This window comes from Takifugu flavidus, chromosome 6 (genome assembly GCF_003711565.1).
Source record: "Takifugu flavidus isolate HTHZ2018 chromosome 6, ASM371156v2, whole genome shotgun sequence".
Lineage (NCBI taxonomy): Eukaryota > Metazoa > Chordata > Actinopteri > Tetraodontiformes > Tetraodontidae > Takifugu > Takifugu flavidus.
In genome coordinates, this window is record NC_079525.1 from 8,883,286 (window position 1) to 8,901,860 (window position 18,575).

The following is an 18,575-nucleotide window of genomic DNA, read 5'->3' on the forward strand; positions in this document are numbered from 1 at the left end:
TTTAAAAAAGAGAAATGAAACAAAAGACATGAAAAATCTGCAAAATTAGACATTCGACCTCTGATTTACAGAGATGTATTTTGCTTTTTATTGTTTGCTCCTCCCAGGTTGAAACATATTGAGTGACCTTTCTGTGTTGTTTAATTTCTAAGCTCAGACACAGACGGCTGTTGGCAGGTAGAATCCTCTGTTAGTCGCTCTGTGCGTCAAACAGGGGAACAGCTTCATTTTATGCCCTTCTTATAATTGCTCAGCATTACATGGCAGCAACATGTGGCTCTAAATATCATTGGAGCTGCTTTTTACCTGGTGAAGTCTGTCATCTCCATCATGATCATACACATCTGCTTGGCCAGCACAATTATGTCATTGCCATTGTCATCCCACTTGGCCACTTCTGCATCCAGCTTGCTCTTCTCCTGTCTGAAGCTCTCCACCTGCTCAGCAATCTTAGCCTTTTCTTCCTGTGGAAGCTGAGCCATGATGGCCTGGAGGTGATGGAGACAGAAGCATTGTTAGAAAACGAATGGAACTTGTAAAAGAATGCAGGAAGGAGGTCAGAGGAGTGGAATTTAGGTAAGGAAGGGAGATCAGGATGGGAAGCAGAAGAGCATGAGGAAATGAGGAAAATAGGAAAATAGGAATGGGGATGTGGATTACAAGAGAATAAGAAACATACAAAGAGTACAATTTCTCCTTGTTTTCTGCAACTGTTTGGATCAGCCCTAAACTGATATATGTAGCTGAACCTTTTCAAACCTCTTGACATCTTGTATCCGTAAAAGGAAAATTCATTGGTTTCCCTTCTTGGCCTTTGGGGGCAGGTCCACAACCGCGTAGCTGTTAAGGCCACGATCGCAGCCAGTAGCCACTATTATTTGGGAGATAAATCTATAATTACTTTGCTTCGTGGAACAGAGAATGAATAATGCATTTGTTCAGCATTATTTCAGGCAGGTGAGAAGGAAGGAGGAGTAACCGGGTTTCCATTGAGTTGATTCCATCGGGAATGAAAAGCAGTACGGTGACTAAAACCCCACCATTGCTTTTTCTAACACACATCTATTATTGACTGCCCTTCAAGATATTCTATTCTCTTAATGAAATAATTGTCCCTTTCCTCCTTTACCCTTTTTCTTATTGTCTTTTTCAGAGCACATTTGGCATTAGGGGAAGTTGACAGGAGATGTTAGGAAATCAATACACCATTGCTCAATACTCGTACTTCTTGGCTGTTGCTTTGTTGCACAAGTGTGAAATCCCATCAGTCATTGCCCTTTAAACGGCCAAGTACCTCTTATTTTATCAAGTATAAATCTGACATGTGTTGTGGATTTTGTCCAAAAAGCACGCATGAAATGTTTATAAATGAAACGCCACAAAACACCAATCGGGAAGTAAGTTTATATTGTGCAATATGGAGACAGCAAAACTCCAGTACAGGTGTACATCAGAAAAGTGCCTTTCCAAAGGTGAAAATTCAGAAAGCATATGTACTACAGTGAGCCTTCCTAAACAGGTGACATTTCCAGCCTGATTGGGGAACTATTCCTGTCTGGCTGCCAAACATGCAGTGTCCATTTACAGATGTCTTTACAGGCTCCAAGCTTCTGCTGACAATTGCATTTTTTTTTCCAGTAACTGAGCCGTTTGACAATAGCCAGGCACTTGTTGTCTATATGATAAAGTCAACATGGTAGTTGAAGCTGGAGAACTTTCTCATCACATGAAACCGAGCAAAATTGTAGGATCAGACATCTTAGAATGTCTTTTTTTAAACCTTTTTTTTTTTTTTTTTTTTAAAACTCCGTTCCAATCATGTTTAGATAGTCTCAACTATTACGTATGGGATTCCATTGCTGTTCCTTTTGTTTGGTGTCTTTTACTTTAGCTTACATGTTCAAAATAAAGATTTATCTATCCAACCTGTGTGGATTTGGGGCATGCAAGTCTCCCACAATGCATTTCACCTCTGGTTGACAGCAGCAGTGGCTGAAAGTACAGATATCCAGGAGGGGGCATGCGGTGATGGGAGGCAGGGCCAGCAGATCCACCCTGGCATCATGTTAAATAACTAATAAAAAGTAAAAAATGTAAACATGTTAATTGGTTTCAAGCATGAAGTGAATTCCTACACAGTTCAAATCAGCTCATTATTTTTGTGATGTGTGCTGTGCTGTGATTGTGCAAAGATTCACAAAGTGGATTGAGACTTGTAGTTAGCTGCTGTGTCTCCATATGTGACTAATGTTATGTCTGCAGACAATTTTATTATAGCCCCCGACTTCCAAAAGTCTGGTCAATATATTTACTGCACGTGTAAAGCATATTTATTGTTGTTGATGGGACATCACATCCCTGTTCCTGCTCTTCTTCTACTGTCGGAGAAAGATGGGTACACACACTTCATTTACAAGTAAAGGGGAGACCATTTTTCTTAGTTTCTTTCTTCAACCTTTTGTTAAATAATCTTTGATAATTGAATAATGTATCAGTTTAAAAAGTTCAGGTTTTTGCAGAGCAATCTTGACTTTGTGTTTCAACAAGTTTATCTGGTGGATTCAGGATGCAGTTCGGCTGCACCCTTTCTGTAACAAATGTGCTCCTTACTTTGAATAGAATGCTAAAACAAGAAACCTATGTAGTGATGAATGTGCTTATCTCTTGGGTTCATCAATATTTAATCTAACTCTCTGGCCATGATCATCACTGCATGCACATCACTGCACCAGGAATGTGCGCCACAAATCCGTACCTGCGTGCAGAGTTTTGAGCTTGACTGCTCAATACCAGTAATAGGAAAAAAAAATTGAGAGACTCAAACCCCAAACCAAAAACAGTCTTGGATCATCAACAACTGTCTAGTCTAAAGACATGGGCACTAATTTAAAGCTGAGGTATGAGGATTTGGAAATGATAGGAGGAGTGAATGGAGGCTGGGGGGATGAGGGCTGTTGGTGCTGGGGGAGAGCAGTTTTTCAATAAAGGTATTAAATAAAGGTAAACAGTTGCTTCCACATTTTCAAAAAGGAGTAGGAAGAAGCAATGACTCATTAACTCGTCGCTAAATGACTTGTGTCCATAGAAATACAAGCTGCACAGTGGTGACCTCAGCCCCTGAGGTCGGGGGGGGGGGGGGGTTGTTTTGAAAACTTTAAAATGCTTTAAAAACTTTTTAAAAAAGAGTCATGTGGACAACAATGATGAACATGTACAGGATGGTAGAAACAGGAACAGCAACAACAACAGCACTAACAGACTTCCGGAAGCAGATAGAGGTTAAGACTCTTCATCCCTGTATTTAGGGAAATTAAACTCTTAATACTTGTGTTTGAAGTGATTTATGTTTTTTTAGGCTCCACATTCAGACGGTTCCAGAGTTACATTCCAGTGACTGAATTAGGGAAACTTTTCTTAATTGTGTAAAGTTTCAAAGTTTTATTTTCCCCTTAAATTTTTCCCTCTCTCTCTCTCTTCCCTGAGACATGTCCTGGGTATTGTACAAATAATAGGTTGTTTCTTGCTTTGTGCATGAATATTAATGATTGAAGTTGGATGATGTCACAAAGCTTAAGTGGTTTGGTAAATAATTGATTGCATGATGTGTTCACCAAAGGCCACGTTGTGGATTCTTCTGATGGCTTGTTTCTGTAGAATGAACACTAGCTGTAAAGAACTGATGTAGGTGTCACCCAAACTTCTATGCAACAGCTGGACGGATGTCATAGTTGGTCATCTAATATAATCTGAAGCTGGTCTATGCTAACACCCTCAATCTGCATCTGAGCTTGATTTTTAAGATTGTTCTTATAAAATCCCATTTTGTTTTGAGAGACAGCTTGTTGATGTCAAGCCGTTTTTATTTGACCAAGTGTGGATAAAATTGTCTCTATTAAAAACCATGTTTTGTTGCTCATGTTAAATAAAATTGGAGTGCAGTGAGCCTATAGTCAAGCATAAATATTCAGAGCAGAGCATGTGTGTGTATGTGGACACTGGATGGGATTTAAGACAATTATCTGCATCAGGTGTGGGAGAAAAATCAGAGAAGATAACCCCCCCCACACACACACACACACACCCACACACACACACACACACACACACACCCCAAACCAACATCAAAAACAAAAGATAAACAAAGACCTGAGAATTTCAGCTGCCAGCCATTGTGAGAAATCTCACAACTTCTTTACAATCCACATTTGAATTTAGTTTCATGAGAAAATTTGTAAAATTAAGTTCTGAGGACCAGATTTAATGCCCTCACTTTCCAAAAATGTCTCACTTTGATAGCAGAACACATATTGTGGTACTCAGTATGTAGCAAGTAAAAGAAGGCAGGCAGGTAGGCAGGCAGGCAGTCAGTCAGTCAGTCAGTCAGTCAGTCAGTCAGTCAGTCAGTCAGTCAGTCAGTCAGTCAGACAGACATACAGACAGGCAGGCAGGCAGGCAGGCAGACAGGCAGACAGACAGAGATTAAAACCAACATAGCTGTTACTATAGAAAATCTGCTGAGCAGACTCAAGTTGACTTTCTAATATGAGATGTGTTGGCATCAACTCTGAGCATCATTGATCAGCTCCAAAAAATCAGTCAGCACTGGCCTGACTGATCACCTGTTTTATTATCTTAAGTGCAGGACGGTCATCAGGACACATTGTTGCCTTTCTAGCTCCTGTACCTACTGGGGCATCTACAATTGCACTGGCACCTCTCTGGTGGAGGGTCTAGGTTTCAGAGGTACGCCATGCTTTTTCTAGAAGCCTCCTGAAATCTTGAGAGTCCGAATCCTAATTTTAGAATGTCGTATTTCAAGACATACTGTGGCTCTGTTTTTCCCATCCTGGTTGAACATTACCGAGATGTAGCGTGACACCCGGTAGGTGACACAGAGTCGGCCATTGATGACATTGTGAAGGTGAAGTGGTGTCACAGTTTGTTCAGATTTGTATAGTGTTCATAGTTAGCACTTAAGTCAAAGAATATACATCACAGGCACAGAGCAGCATTAAGCACAGACAAGGTCTACAAACCCCATGTGAGCTATAGAATTAGTGTCAAGCCCATTTTATTGCAGCATCTGAAGTTTCCTCCTCATCTCATCTGATCTACATTCTAACACAAAATCTAACCAACTTCTAACACAATCAAACCAACTGCAGTCCAATAAAAGTATAAAATCTTCCAAAATGATGTCAAGGATTTGGTTTGTGTTCAAATTCACCCTGAATTCACCCTGACAAAGTAAGGAGAGTTAGTGAGGGGAAATTCTAAACACAAAGGAAAGCTCCAGCGCAGCAGTAAACACACCATCCTACTGGGATGTTGTCAGGAAGATTCCCCCCATCCCTCCTGCCCCATCCCTCCTCCCCTGCTTCTCTAGAATTCACTTATCCCCAAATTCCTTCCCCTACTTTACTGATAACAACAAGGAGCGAGCCTTGGGAGCTTAACATAGTGGCAAATCCAGCAGAGGGAGTGTTGTGCCAATACACTCTGCGACTCGGCCATGTCTGCAGGGATTAGAGGGCTTTCAAGGTTTCTTTACTGAGCGATGTGTCTTGAAAAGAATTTAATCTGTTTCATTTGAAATAAACTGCCCAGACATTTGGGTGACCTATCAACAGTGCTATACAATCAGTGTGTTTGAAATATATGTTGGGAACAGGACAGTTTGTGGATCACACAGACTGTGACAGAGGAGGCCAGTTCTTTTTTTTTAATGTCTTCCTCTTCTTCCGTGTATTTTTCTGGGTTTGTTTGACTTTCAAACTTGTCCTAATGTTTAATTACAACAGAATGGACAAGTAAAGTTCAGCACAAAGGTAGCACTCTGAACCAGACCCCCCTGAGGACCCACCACTTGATTTTATTGCTTTTCACACCGAGCAAGAGTGAGACATGAGTGAAAGGCAGAAAGTGAGAGAGTGATATCTTGTCGTACATAATACCGACACAGTGACGGGGTATGGAGGGATCTTGGCTGCAACCTTCAGTTAGCTCAAATCCTCACCTTTCAACATCTGATGAAAGCACTTCCTGTTATCAGGCTTTGCAACCTGCAAACACCACAGGCTGAGGTTGCCCCTCCCCAGCATTCCACAATAAATACATCCTAAAGGATGAGCTCAGCTGTATTAGTCAGAAGATGCATCTGAAGATGTTCTACATTTTTACCAAAGAACACTCCTAAGTTCCGAGCTGATCAATCGAGCTCGGCCGAACAGCTGTTCCACTAAACCAGATTATAATCCAGCTCCTAATCACAGATTGGCAGACACAAGTTATCACAAAGCCACACACTGCTACTTCTTATAAAGTTGGCCACACAAAGCTGAGCGCCGCGAAAACTAGCGAACAATTGGTTCCGCGGTGCTCCTCTATGCTATGACGCTCAGATGGCCGTACGATGTTGCGCTGTGGAAGCCTGAGTGAGAGGATGTTCACAACAAAGTACTTTGCATCATCCACTCCTACGACCTTCCTGAAGTAACAGTTGCTCAACCAAGCCTGGCTGTGTTTTCCTCACCCATGTGGACGATGCCATTTTAGAATCGTCAAAATATCTGTTTGTGGTCTCTAGAGAGCTGTGAAAGAGATGTAAAATGAGTTGTATGTCCTTTGTTGACAAATAATTAGTGTGACCCTGCAAAAGCATCCTCTCAAGAAAGAAGAGTTTCTTCAAAATGTGATGCTGATCAACCAAAATTCCCCGAAACAAATACTTGAAATGAAGCCGACTGTGTCATGAATCTATATTTGACCTTCACGTATTGAAAGTAAATACTGAAATAACCTCTGAGAATCAAACTCTTAACAGAAGGTCATTATAATCGCTGCTTTATTGGTACCTTTGTTAAACACAAGCTGCTTTTCATTTCAATTAATTTTCCTTTCTTTTGCTTCACCCCTGGGTATGCAGATTATGCAGAGGCAATATGAGTCAGGTGTGTGCTGCGAGGAGAAGCAATGGACCAAATCACACCACAAGTATTGGCGCTCCGGTGGACAAGCGGTGTTCTGCTGGGGCCAACTGATCCCCTGTGACTCTTCCACAAACTGGGTCCAGGTGAAAAAAGTTCAGAGTCTGATCCTCACCATTGTGCCAGAACCACACAAGACTTTTTTCTTTGTTTGTGGGGCATCTGAAGTTTGACTTTGGGAATTACTTCTTTGTGAAACTAATTCTACACCTGACATCTCTGAATGAAAAATAAAAGTGTATTTAAAATTCCACTTTGTTTTTCATGCTGTGTGAGTGGACCTAGTTAATGTACTACTGTCACGTTTCACTTCACATGGGACATCAGCCACTGTTGCAGCAGTCAGCAAGCCAAGATGAACTCACCCGAGCGCTCTGTCCAGCAATAAGCTGGTCATCTTCTGTCTGAACGCTGGTCCTGCTGCGAGCATCATAGTCCTCCTGCTCAAAGTCAGAGTCATCTTCCAGCTCTTCTGGTGTCTGCGCCAAAGACAACAACATCTGTACTGGAGACAGCCCAGACCCTCAGCAGGTGCCTATGCACTTGTTTTAAGAGGTATTAATAATAATGAAAAACAATTATGAAACACATTTTAAATAGACTTACACAGTTAGCTTAAAAAAGAAATGCTTGCAAATATTGGGCTAATTTATCCGGTATTTCATTCCAAAATAGCACAAGTTTCTTAGTTTCATCTCCAGGATAGTGACCACCATTACATTCCACTTGTGTATTCATTATTCAAGCAAAAAGTACTGAAAAAAGGATTTGAGTGTAGAGCATTTCACTATCTATCTCATTGAGAGAAACTAATAGACGTACCCTTATCATAAGGACAGCTTTCCTGATGTCGCGGACACCATCGTAGACCAAGCGGGATGCGTCAATGAACTCATTTTCCTCAAAAGCTTGTGGGGGGTTGGTACTCAGGGCTTCAATAGCTACCTCCACTTGTTCAGCAAAACGGGGCATGACTGCAGGAAGACATTGACATTATGGGTAGAAATGGGGGAGAACAATAGAAAGGTCGGGGCATCATGAGATAAAGAAAGCAGAAACATTTCTCTGGATTTCTTCCATTTGATGACATGACTGCAACCTTTTCCGTTCACCTTCAGGTCTCACACTGTCCTTAGCCCCACGTGAGCGAAAGGCAGGAAAACGTGAGATGTCACCAGTAGTACAGTGCACACCAATCAGCTGTTTCAGCTTGGGTAAGCCACACTAAAGATTGGCCTGTCTTCAGCCATGCATGCTGCCACGATGTTGTGCAAAGCGGCAATCGATACATGCATGCCTGTGTGAGAAGACGTGCTGTGTGCCCTTTGCTGTTCCTAGCAAATTCCTGACTGGTTTTGTTGTGTTTTCCGATTCCCCCCAGAATCCCCCCGGAACCGTTGCTTTTATAAGCTGAATAATGTTGCATATGAATGGACATTATTAAATTTTCAATCATGTTATTCAATCATGAATATTTAACAGGCTACTTTTTGGAGAGAATTTTCTGTTTTTTGTAAATGTTTATGTTTTACGTTAGAATTAGTTTAGATGTTAGGGATAATATAATCATTAGCAAGTGTAAAAATGATAAGCAGTCAGTTGACCCTTCCTTGACATGACTGTAGTTTAGATAATTGTAATCAGGGGAGACAGTCAGGCTGAAAGTGTTATTTAGATTCAGTTTCAGATTCAGAAACTTTATTTGTCCCACATGGGGAAATTTACAGCACAACAACAGCAAAAGCACACAGAAAAAATAAAATTTGGAATAGAATAGAGAATATACAAAAAAGGATGTATATATACAATAATCCAAGATAAATGGATACTCAGCCCTTGTATACCTGTACATAGTACAGAGGGTGTATACAATTACATAACAAAATATATAATATTCAGTGTGTGCTATCGGGCATTATGTTTGTTGTGCAGCCTGACAGCAGCCGGCAGGAAAGATCTGTGATACCTCTCCACACAGCGAGGGTGGAGCAGCCACTAACTGAAGGAGCTGCCCAGTGGTGTCAGGGTTTCCTGTAGGGGTGGGACGTGTTGTTCAGCATGGATGACAGCTTAGCCATCATCCTCCTGTTTCCCACACCTCCACTGAGTCCAAGGGACATCCCAGGACAGAGCTGGCCCTCCTTACCAGTCTGTCCATCCTCCTCCTGTCCCTGTCCATTATACTGCTGGACCAGCAGACTATCACATAGAAGATGGCTGATCCCACCACAGACTCATAGAAAGTCCTCAGGAGTGGTCCCTGCACCCCAAAAGACCTCAGTCTCCTGAGCAGAAACAGTCTGCTATTGCCCTTCTTGACAAGGGTGTCTGTGTTGTGTGTCCAGTCCAGGTTATTGTTTAGGTGAACACCCAGGTACTTATAGGTCTTCACAACGTTGACATCCGTTCCCAGAATGTTCAACGCTGCAGGCGGCGGGTAGTTGTTACGCCTGCGGAGATCCACCACCAGCTTCTTGGTTTTACTGGCGTTTCTCTAGAGGTTGTTCCGAAGGCTCCAGTCCAGAAAGTCCTGAATAAGTCCTCTATACTCCGTATCATCCTCAGCAGTGATGAGGCTGACGGCAGCAGAGTCGTCAGAGAACTTCTGGAGGTGGCATGATGACGAATTGTATGAGAAGTCTGCAATGCAGAGGGTGAACAGGAAAGGAGCCAGAACTGTTCCCTGCGGGACACAAGTGCTGCAGAGAAGCCGATCTGACTCAGAACCCTTCACTCTCACATACTGTGGTCTTTGTGTGAGGTTGTCCAGAATCCATGTTGTGAGGTGGTGATCCATCCCAGCGTCTTCATCAGATGAAACGTCAGAGCTACCGGCCTGTAGCTGTTGAGCTCCTTGGGGTGCGGTGTCTTCGGCACTGGGACGATGCAGGACGTCTTCCATAGCTGTGACACTCTCCCCAGCTTCAGGCTCAGGTTGAACGTATGACTGAAAATCCAATACAGCTGGTCTGCACAGAACTTCAGGAGCCTGGAGCTGATGCCATCTGGACACATCAATTTCCTGGCCTGTTCTTCTTCAGGGCCTGCCTGGAGCAAGGAGGTGTTGGTGGGAGGGATGGGCATGGGCCAGAGTGTGAAGGGTCGGGCATGTGTGAGCTGAGGGTCATGAGAGAGGGGGAGGGGGGAAGGGATGAACAGTGGATTGGGGGCACAGACATTGGCGGGGGTAGCAGCAGAGGAGACTGGGCTGGGGGAGGGGTAGGTGCCTGATCAAATCTGTTGAAGAACAAGTTCAGGTCGTTTGCCCACCCCCAGTCTCCCACAGGTGGGGACTTCTGCCCCTTGATCTGCTGCAGCTGGTTCTCCATCTTCCGCCTGTAGTTGTCTTCTTCATCCTCAGCTCCCTCTGCACAGACTTCAGCTCCTCCTTCACTCCAGACAGAAAAGCCCTCTTCTTCTCCTTCAGAAGAGCCTTTATGTCTGGGGTGATCCAGGGCTTGCTGTTGGAGAAGCTCCGTACAGTCCTGGTGGGTACAGTGTTCTCCACACAAAAATTAATATAGTGATGCAGTGTGTGGGATTGTAAATGTCCTCCCCATGGGTATCGCTGAATACATCCCACAGAGTTGAGTTGAAACAGTGTTTAAGGGCCTCCTCGGCTTCTTCGGACCATTTCTTCATTTTGTGGGTTACAGCTGGCTGCCTCTGCACAAGAGGTTTGTACACGGGCTGGAGGTGTACAAGGTTGTGGACAGCACGGCCCAGGGGAGGAAGAGGGAGAGAGTGGTATGCATCCTTGATGTTGGCATAGAACAGGTCCAGTGTTTTATTGTCTCTGGTGTGGCGTTAGATCCATTATATTAAAGTTATCTCTTATTTGCTTTTACCTTGTTATATTCTTTATTCTTGTTATATTGTTTCTCATTACTTAATGTTTCTTATTATTTGCTAATGCTTAATGTTCATGATGCTTGTTGTGTCAACTCGAACTCCTCTGGTCAAGGGCGACAGAAATGCAGCTGCTGTGGAGAAGTGGCATTGACTGGAGACAGAGCTGCAGGGCATGACCCAGGAGGTGTTCTTTTAAGCTGTCTGATATGGAAGAATGGGCTGTGTGCGAGTGTAGTGAAGAAGGGTAGAAGGCATACGGCATCAGAAGCAAAATGTGTGGTTTCAATATTTACCTTTTGACCTAGTGAGTAGGCCTTGTGATTAGGGCAGCTGAGTGCTTAAAATTACATATGTAAGGTAGAGGGCCAATATAACCTGTGTGTAGCCCATACTTAGCCTACCATAAAGCGTACTATGTGTGACCTATACCAGATGTACGAGCCATCACTATTACTGATTGATTACCGGCAGTAAGTGCATGTCACTATTTGAACTCTGTGGTAAATTACCATGTATATGTATCCCTGTTCGAAAACATGCTGAAGATAACAATGGGTTAATAGAAAAGTAGGAGGGTAGCCGAGGTGTGGTCGGTTTGAATAAGGAGATGTCTGCTTTTAAAAAAAACCCTGTAGGGTACACCTGACCTCTGATAGGTATGTTAAATGATACTTAAAGGTGGAAAATGAGTAAGAAAAAGGTAACCAAATGAGGGAGTCCGGGGCGGAGTAAGCCTCAGACTCCAAATAGTATAAAAGAGGGGTGATGCTTGTCAGACTTCAGACTTAGCCCGGGCTACTTCTCATGCATGGTGAATTGTGGATCAACAATAAACCATTGTTTGGATCGTGAACCAGCTGACCCTGACTCATCATTCGACCTTGTTGTGGTATCCTCGCACCGCAATTCATTGGCACTGGCATAGGTATATTGACTTAATGAAAACATAAAGTTTGAGTGTATTAGCGTAGGGGAAAATCCACGACAGTTTTGGCGAGCCAGCCAGGAGGCAGCGGCTGGACCTGACGGCTGCGGGTGCTGAGCGGAGGCTGGGAACCCCACGGGCCCACTTATCCACCCAATAACAGGTGAGATACCAAAATTCCTTTTTATTTTTGAAATTAATGGGAATCCGGCCTCCGTCGGACACCTGTGGTTTGAAGGTACCAGTAAAACTGTCTCCTAAGAACCTAGAACATAAAAAAAAAAAAAAAAAAAACACGAATTGTGTGTATGAGCAGTAATAGCTGGTAAGCGAGCCCAACATTGAATGTATGATCGGAACATAGATGGATGTGATTGAAAAATGTGTATTTAATCTGTTAATTTGTGTTTGGATTGCCCTATCACTTACAGGTACAGGAACAATAGTGTACATGTTGGTGGTGTACGGGAAGAGCGAACAGGGAAAGTTCAATCAGACGGGCTGGAACGAAAGTTATCCAGGGAGAGAATAGAAAGACGGTGTAAGGAACAAGTAGGCTAAGTAAAAGGTTGTTTTATAAAGAGTTGTGTTATTAAGGACAATCATACAGGGGTATGTATTGATCAAAGTTAAAAGTACCGCCGGAGGAGACGTCAACCACTGAGCCTTTTCGAGGAGTGGTCCTAGGCAGGGAAAGAGAAAACTGCAGGGAGCAGTGAAAGGTAAAACGTTTTTTGATGTGTTGAAATATTGTATTGTTGTTGTGTGAATAAGTAATGTGAGTGAAAGGATATAGATGTAGACATAGAGAATTGAACATAAAGGCATAAAGATAAATATAGTGAAGTGTAATAGTAAACATAATAAAGAAAAGTAGTAACGTTGAAGCAACTAACTAAAATCACCAGTCTTGTACAGATGAAAGCAAACTGAGTCTGTGTTGGTCAAGAGCTGGGGCGGAAGGAGGAAAAGAAAAAAAGGGGATTAAAAGAAAGAATCTGTAAAGGTCACCAAAAGGTCACTGTGAATTGCCATAAAGCATGGGTTCCAACTCAAGCAAAAATACAAACGAAATAACGCCAGTAAAAGTAATTCTTGCCACGCATCCGGCGAACAAACGAAAAATCCAAAAATGTATGAAAAATTGGCATAAAATTACATCAGGTAGAAATAAATGGCCTCTCGAAGGCAGTTTTGATCCTAGGAGATGTGATAAGGTGGAGGAGGAGCTAAGAAATAAAGATAAAAAGTATGAAGAAACTCACATGTGGAAAAGGCTGGGAAATGCTGAGCAGAGGGACATCCTGCAATACTTCAGGATGGAGGCCACGCGGGACCCGGAAGTACACAAAGGTACTGACAACAGGCCCCCACCTTACTCACCAGACAGGGCAGGACAGTTTGTAATAAGGGATGAGGAGAGAGCAGGAGGAATGATTACAGGTAAAATAAGGGTTGTAATAAATGAAGATGAGGAAGGAGAGAGGGAACAGCCGAGTAGCAGCCAGAAGGATGCGTGCACCACGACATCACAATCACACCTGAGTGAGGGAGCATTTAGAAAGCACACACATAAGAGTGAGGACAAGAATGGTAGGGAAAGGGAGGAGATGCAGGAAAAAGAAAATGAAAGAATGGAAAAAGAAAATGAGAGAATGAAAAAAGAAAATGAGAGAATGAAAAAAGAAAATGAAAGAATGAAGGAAAGAATGAGGAAAGAAGAAGAACGGCTACAAGAGTTAATAAAAGATAGTGAAGCGGTGGAGACTAAAGTCTCACAGAAAAATCTGCCAGAAGTTTCACAGAAAAGTCTACCAGACGTTTCACAGAAAAACCTGCCTGACGACCGGAAGGAGGAAGACGAGCCGGAGAGCCAGATTGAAGAGGAGGATGACGATCAAGGAGAAAGCGACAGCAATGCGGACCAGCAGAGTGAAGACACCTCCGAGGGGAGCTGGTTGCTGCCATACCGAGATAGGAGCGGCGATGTAGTGGTGTCCAGCACTAAGAGGTCAGAACGAACCTATAACGTACAACTACAGATGGACAGAAGGGGAACAGAGAGTCGGATGAGGCTGCGACAGCGAAAGGATCAACCCCGAGACACCGAACCAGATGAAATATGCCAAGGGATGTGCCCACTGATAACCAAGGGAGCGCAGAATGACTATCGGTATGTACCATGGTCATTTATGGACATGATAACGCTTGCAGGAAAACTGACTCCCATGGCAGAAGGAGCTGACAGATGGATCGAAAAACTGGAGGAGATCACTGGAGGAATCAAGTTGGCAGCAGGCGACATCAAAGCATTGTTGATAAAGACGGCAGGACAAACAGCGACGGCAGAGATCTTCAGAGACGCGGGATACGGTGCGATGACAGAGTCACACCAGCATGATGGGGTATCCTTCGACCAACTACGCACACGAGTGTGGGAAATTCTGAGGGAAAAATACCCCTCACGAATGGATCCCTCCAAACTAGAAAAGGAGACCCTAAAGGAAGAAGAAAGTCCCTCTCAGTTCCTGCACAACTATCAGAAGATGTGGAGGGCCGAGACTGGGAGTGAGTGGGACAGTACAGAAACAACGAAAGCTTTGTTCATGATGTATGTAAAGAATGCCATGCCCAAAGAGGTGCAGACCAAATTGAACGGGGTGGTAGGATTGATGAAACTGACATGGCCCGTTTTCTCCGAACATATAATACACTATGTAAATGCTTACAGGGCTGAGAAACAGGCCCTTGACAACCAGAACAAGATGATGGCGAATAAGCTGACTCAACTGCAGATCGGGGAGCTGGCAAAACAAAAGAAGGAGCGCGAAAAGCCCAAGTCTCAAGCAGCTGTGAGAGCAGCCAACCCAGAACCCGAGAAGGAACCAGAAATGGAGAGGGTAACGCAAGCACCTGTAGTCACACCTGTAATGTCTCTACCTCCCGCTCCCCAGGCGGCACCTGTTATGCCCCAGATTCTCCCCGCAGTGCCACCTACTGGCCAACCTCAAGCCCAGCCGATGCCACCAATCCATTTCTACCTCAATCAGGGAGGAAGCACCCAACAACCAATAGCTGGTAGAGGAAGGGGCGGCCCGCCCATGAGAGGAAGATGGAGGAGACCTCAGGGACCACAGCAAAATCAAGGGCCCCCACTAGGACCAGCGCCGTTGCAGTACCCAAATGTACTCCAGTGTTGGGGATGTGGACAAGCGGGACACATGCAACGACAGTGCCCAGTTAACCCATGGGCAGGATCCCAGAATCCTGGCCCAGGGTCCATCCAACCCGGAACCGTGCCAGTTGTGCAGACCAATGGACCATGGATGGGTCCAGCGGCATACTGGCAATAGGGGTGCCCAGAGGAGCCAGAAGGGAGGGGAATTATGCCTATACTAACACAACGGCCAGACGCAGAACCTAAAATAAATGTGATTGTGTGCAATCGTAGATACCAATTCATGATAGACACAGGGGCCACATTTTCCTGTATAGGTAAAGACGGAGCCAACCTTCCCCTCTCACACTCCAAAATTAGAACCGTAGGCTTCTCTGGGAAAACTCAAGTGATACCAATGACTAAACCGGTTCCATTGCAAATAGGAAAGAAAACAATCCACGCATCTCTTCTATACTCAGCAGAGACGCCAACCAACCTTTTGGGAAGAGATGTACTATGTCAACTACAGGCAGAAATCAAATGCACGCCCGGCGGCATCTACTTTGAAGTAGCAGGCGAACAGCCAAATGGAATACCTATGATGTCACCTATGATGTCACTAACAAGTTCTATAGAGTCTCCACAGATGATACACCAGACCGCAGAGGCTCAAGTCTTCTGGTTGAGACTGACAACACTGGACTCTTTCCTCTACTACGAATGGGAATCCTGGAGACCTTTGGTAATGAATCACTACGACACATCTAAAGTACCGACACTGCAATTACATTGCACAATGTTGTATGATGAGAATCACACCCACGAGGAATACGAACAGAGTTGGGATGAGAAAGTAAATAACAAAATCACAGTTCTCCAGTATGAAGACATCGTAGTGGGACGACAAGGAGCAGCTGCCATAGTAAAATTACAGAATGATGTGACCGATTGGTTCCAAGTCGGAGACTCAACGCCACACGTCACTCTGCTGATAACGGACGGATATGAGTCGCAAGACCTGGGACCTATGGTAAAGGAGGCAAGGCAGATCAAGGACTGGATAAAAACAGACTACCAGCCAATCAGCGTGTCTCCTGATGGACAATTCTTCAAGATCGCATTCAACCTTGCAGATGAGGCTGTAGCAGAAAAGGTTAGACTTCCAAGGGAAAGAGTTAGGCACATGCTAATAACAGAGGAACATGCCACACTGTTAGAACAGGTTCCATCACAAGTATGGTCTCAGCATAAAACTGATGTAGGTTTTGTTAAATCAGCTGAACCGCAGAAGTTTAGCGTAAAACCAGGAGTTAGATTACCCCATCAGAGACAGTACCCCCTTAGCCCAGAAAAAATTGAAGGTATAAAATCTACCATAGCAGGGTTAGAAAATGCAGGAGTTCTGATAAAGACGCGTAGTGCATGCAATACCCCGATTTTTCCTATCAAGAAGCCTAACAGTGATGAGTACAGGTTAGTGCATGATCTCAGGGCAATCAATGCTTTAGTGACTGAAGAAATTCCAATTGTGCCTGACCCTCACACGTTGTTATCAAATATACCCCCGGGTACTAAGTGGTTCACAGTAATTGACCTATGCTCTGCATTTTTTAGTGTTCCTGTTCATCCTGAATCTCAATATCTGTTTGCGTTTACTTATATGAATCAACAGTACACGTACACTCGCCTGCCACAAGGGTTTGTACACTCCCCCTCCATCTTTAACCGCATTCTTGCTAACGATCTTAACCATCTAGACATTCAATCAACTACCTTGATGTACGTGGATGACATTTTGATTTGTTCAGATTCCAAGGAACAGTGTGAGAAAGATTCCATTATTATGCTGACTGCTCTAGCTGAGGGTGGCCACAAAGTAAGTAAGAAAAAGTTACAATTTTGTCAACAAACGGTGGAGTATTTAGGCAGACAGCTAAGTGGGGACAAGAGGCATATTGCCCCGTCCCAGTTGGAAGCCATAAGCAAAATACCAAAACCACAAACTGTTGGTCACATGTTGTCCTTTTTAGGTATGGCCGGTTACAGTAGACCATGGATTTGTGACTATGCTCTCAAAACAGCCCCATTACGAGCCATGATCCGTGCAGCAGGACAAGGGTCGCAATCAGCCCAGCTGCAGTGGACTGACGAAGCAGACGGAGCATTCCATCTGCTAAAGAAAGACCTCCAGACTGCCCCGGCGTTGGCCAATCCAGATTACAGTAAACCATTCCATTTGTACGTAGCAGAAAGACAAGGATATGCATGTGCAGTGTTGATGCAAGACAGCCCCACAGGTAAACAACCAATTTCGTATTATAGCACCAAATTGGATAGTGTGGAGGAGGGGCTGCCACCCTGCTATCAGGGATTGGCAGCAGCCGCCTTTGCCTACAAAAAGGCCTCAGTAATCACAATGGGCCATCAGGTGTTTTTATATACGTCTCATCAACTGCATGCAATGCTCACAAGTCCACGATTTGTGATTACTCAAGCACGACGGACGGGGTATGAGATCCTGCTATCAGGACCCGACCTGACCATACAAAGATGTGCTAATATCAATCCAGCTACAAGAATGGTGCTGCCCACAGAAGGGGTGCCGCATGATTGTCTTACAGAAACGGAAAATTTTATGAAAGTAAGAGATGACTTGTATAATCACCCCATCCCATCTGACCTGACACTGTTCGTAGACGGATCATGTGTCAGGGGAGAAACGGGCACCAGGGCAGGTTATGGCATAGTACAGCTCAAGCCAGACGGCACGTATAGTAGAGTACAAACGGTTAGCCTAGACCAACCCTGTTCGGCCCAATTGGCTGAAATCAAAGCGTTGACAGCGGCGTGCGAATTGGCAGCTAATAAAAGAGCAACTATTTATACAGACAGCGCATATGGTTACGGTGTGTGTCACATTAATGCCAGCATTTGGAAACAGAGAGGCTTTGTGCGTGCAGATGGCACACCTGTAGTACATGGCCAAGCAGTAAATGAATTAATACGAGCCATGCAGCTTCCCACGGCATTGGCCATAGTTAAGTGTGCAGCACATCAAAACAGTAAATCACCAATTGCCATAGGGAATAACCTAGCAGATGAAGCAGCCAAAGAGGCAACAGGCCAAGTAATACAAGGACCCATGTTGTTTGAAGAAGATTGTGCCCCCATCACCAGTTTGGCCTCACTGATTGAAGCACAGGACAAGGTTTCCGCAGCAGAAAAACGCCTTTGGGTACAAAGAGGGGCTGTCCGAACCTCGCATCCCCATCCAGGGTTGTGGCGAGGTTGTCGAGGACATTTTGTTCTGCCATTGTCTTTGTTGCCCATTGCAATTAAGAAAATGCATGAACCTGATCACTGTTCTAGAGCACAGGTCATTCGGAAGTTACAGGCAGTCTGGTGGTCGCCATACATGACTCCCATGGTTGACAGAGAGTTGTCATTGTGTCCCCATTGTCCTAAGTATAATGTCCGGAAGATGTTCACTCAGCCATTGGCTCACATTCCACTACCGGACGGGCCTTTTCGACACCTGATTATGGACTATGTGGATATGATTGACCGTGTGGAGAGGAAAAGATATATGTTTGTTGTTGTTTGTAGGTTCAGCAGATGGATTGAAGCATGCCCCACCTCTAAAGCTGACCAC

At 44.2% G+C, this 18,575-nt stretch overlaps 1 protein-coding gene across 3 annotated transcripts in view; it reads right to left on the reverse strand.

Annotated features, from left to right (window-relative positions):
• The window catches only part of ctnna2 (catenin (cadherin-associated protein), alpha 2), a 244,686-nt gene that overhangs the window by 12,774 nt on the left and 213,337 nt on the right, over positions 1-18,575 (reverse strand). For all 3 annotated transcript variants that reach the window (XM_057035872.1, XM_057035873.1, XM_057035871.1), the window contains 3 exons: positions 7,809-7,960; positions 7,352-7,465; positions 307-488 (listed from right to left, as the gene is read on the reverse strand). In XM_057035872.1, the coding sequence (XP_056891852.1) occupies positions 307-488; positions 7,352-7,465; positions 7,809-7,960 (448 nt within the window). The remainder of the gene's footprint in view (positions 1-306; positions 489-7,351; positions 7,466-7,808; positions 7,961-18,575) is intronic.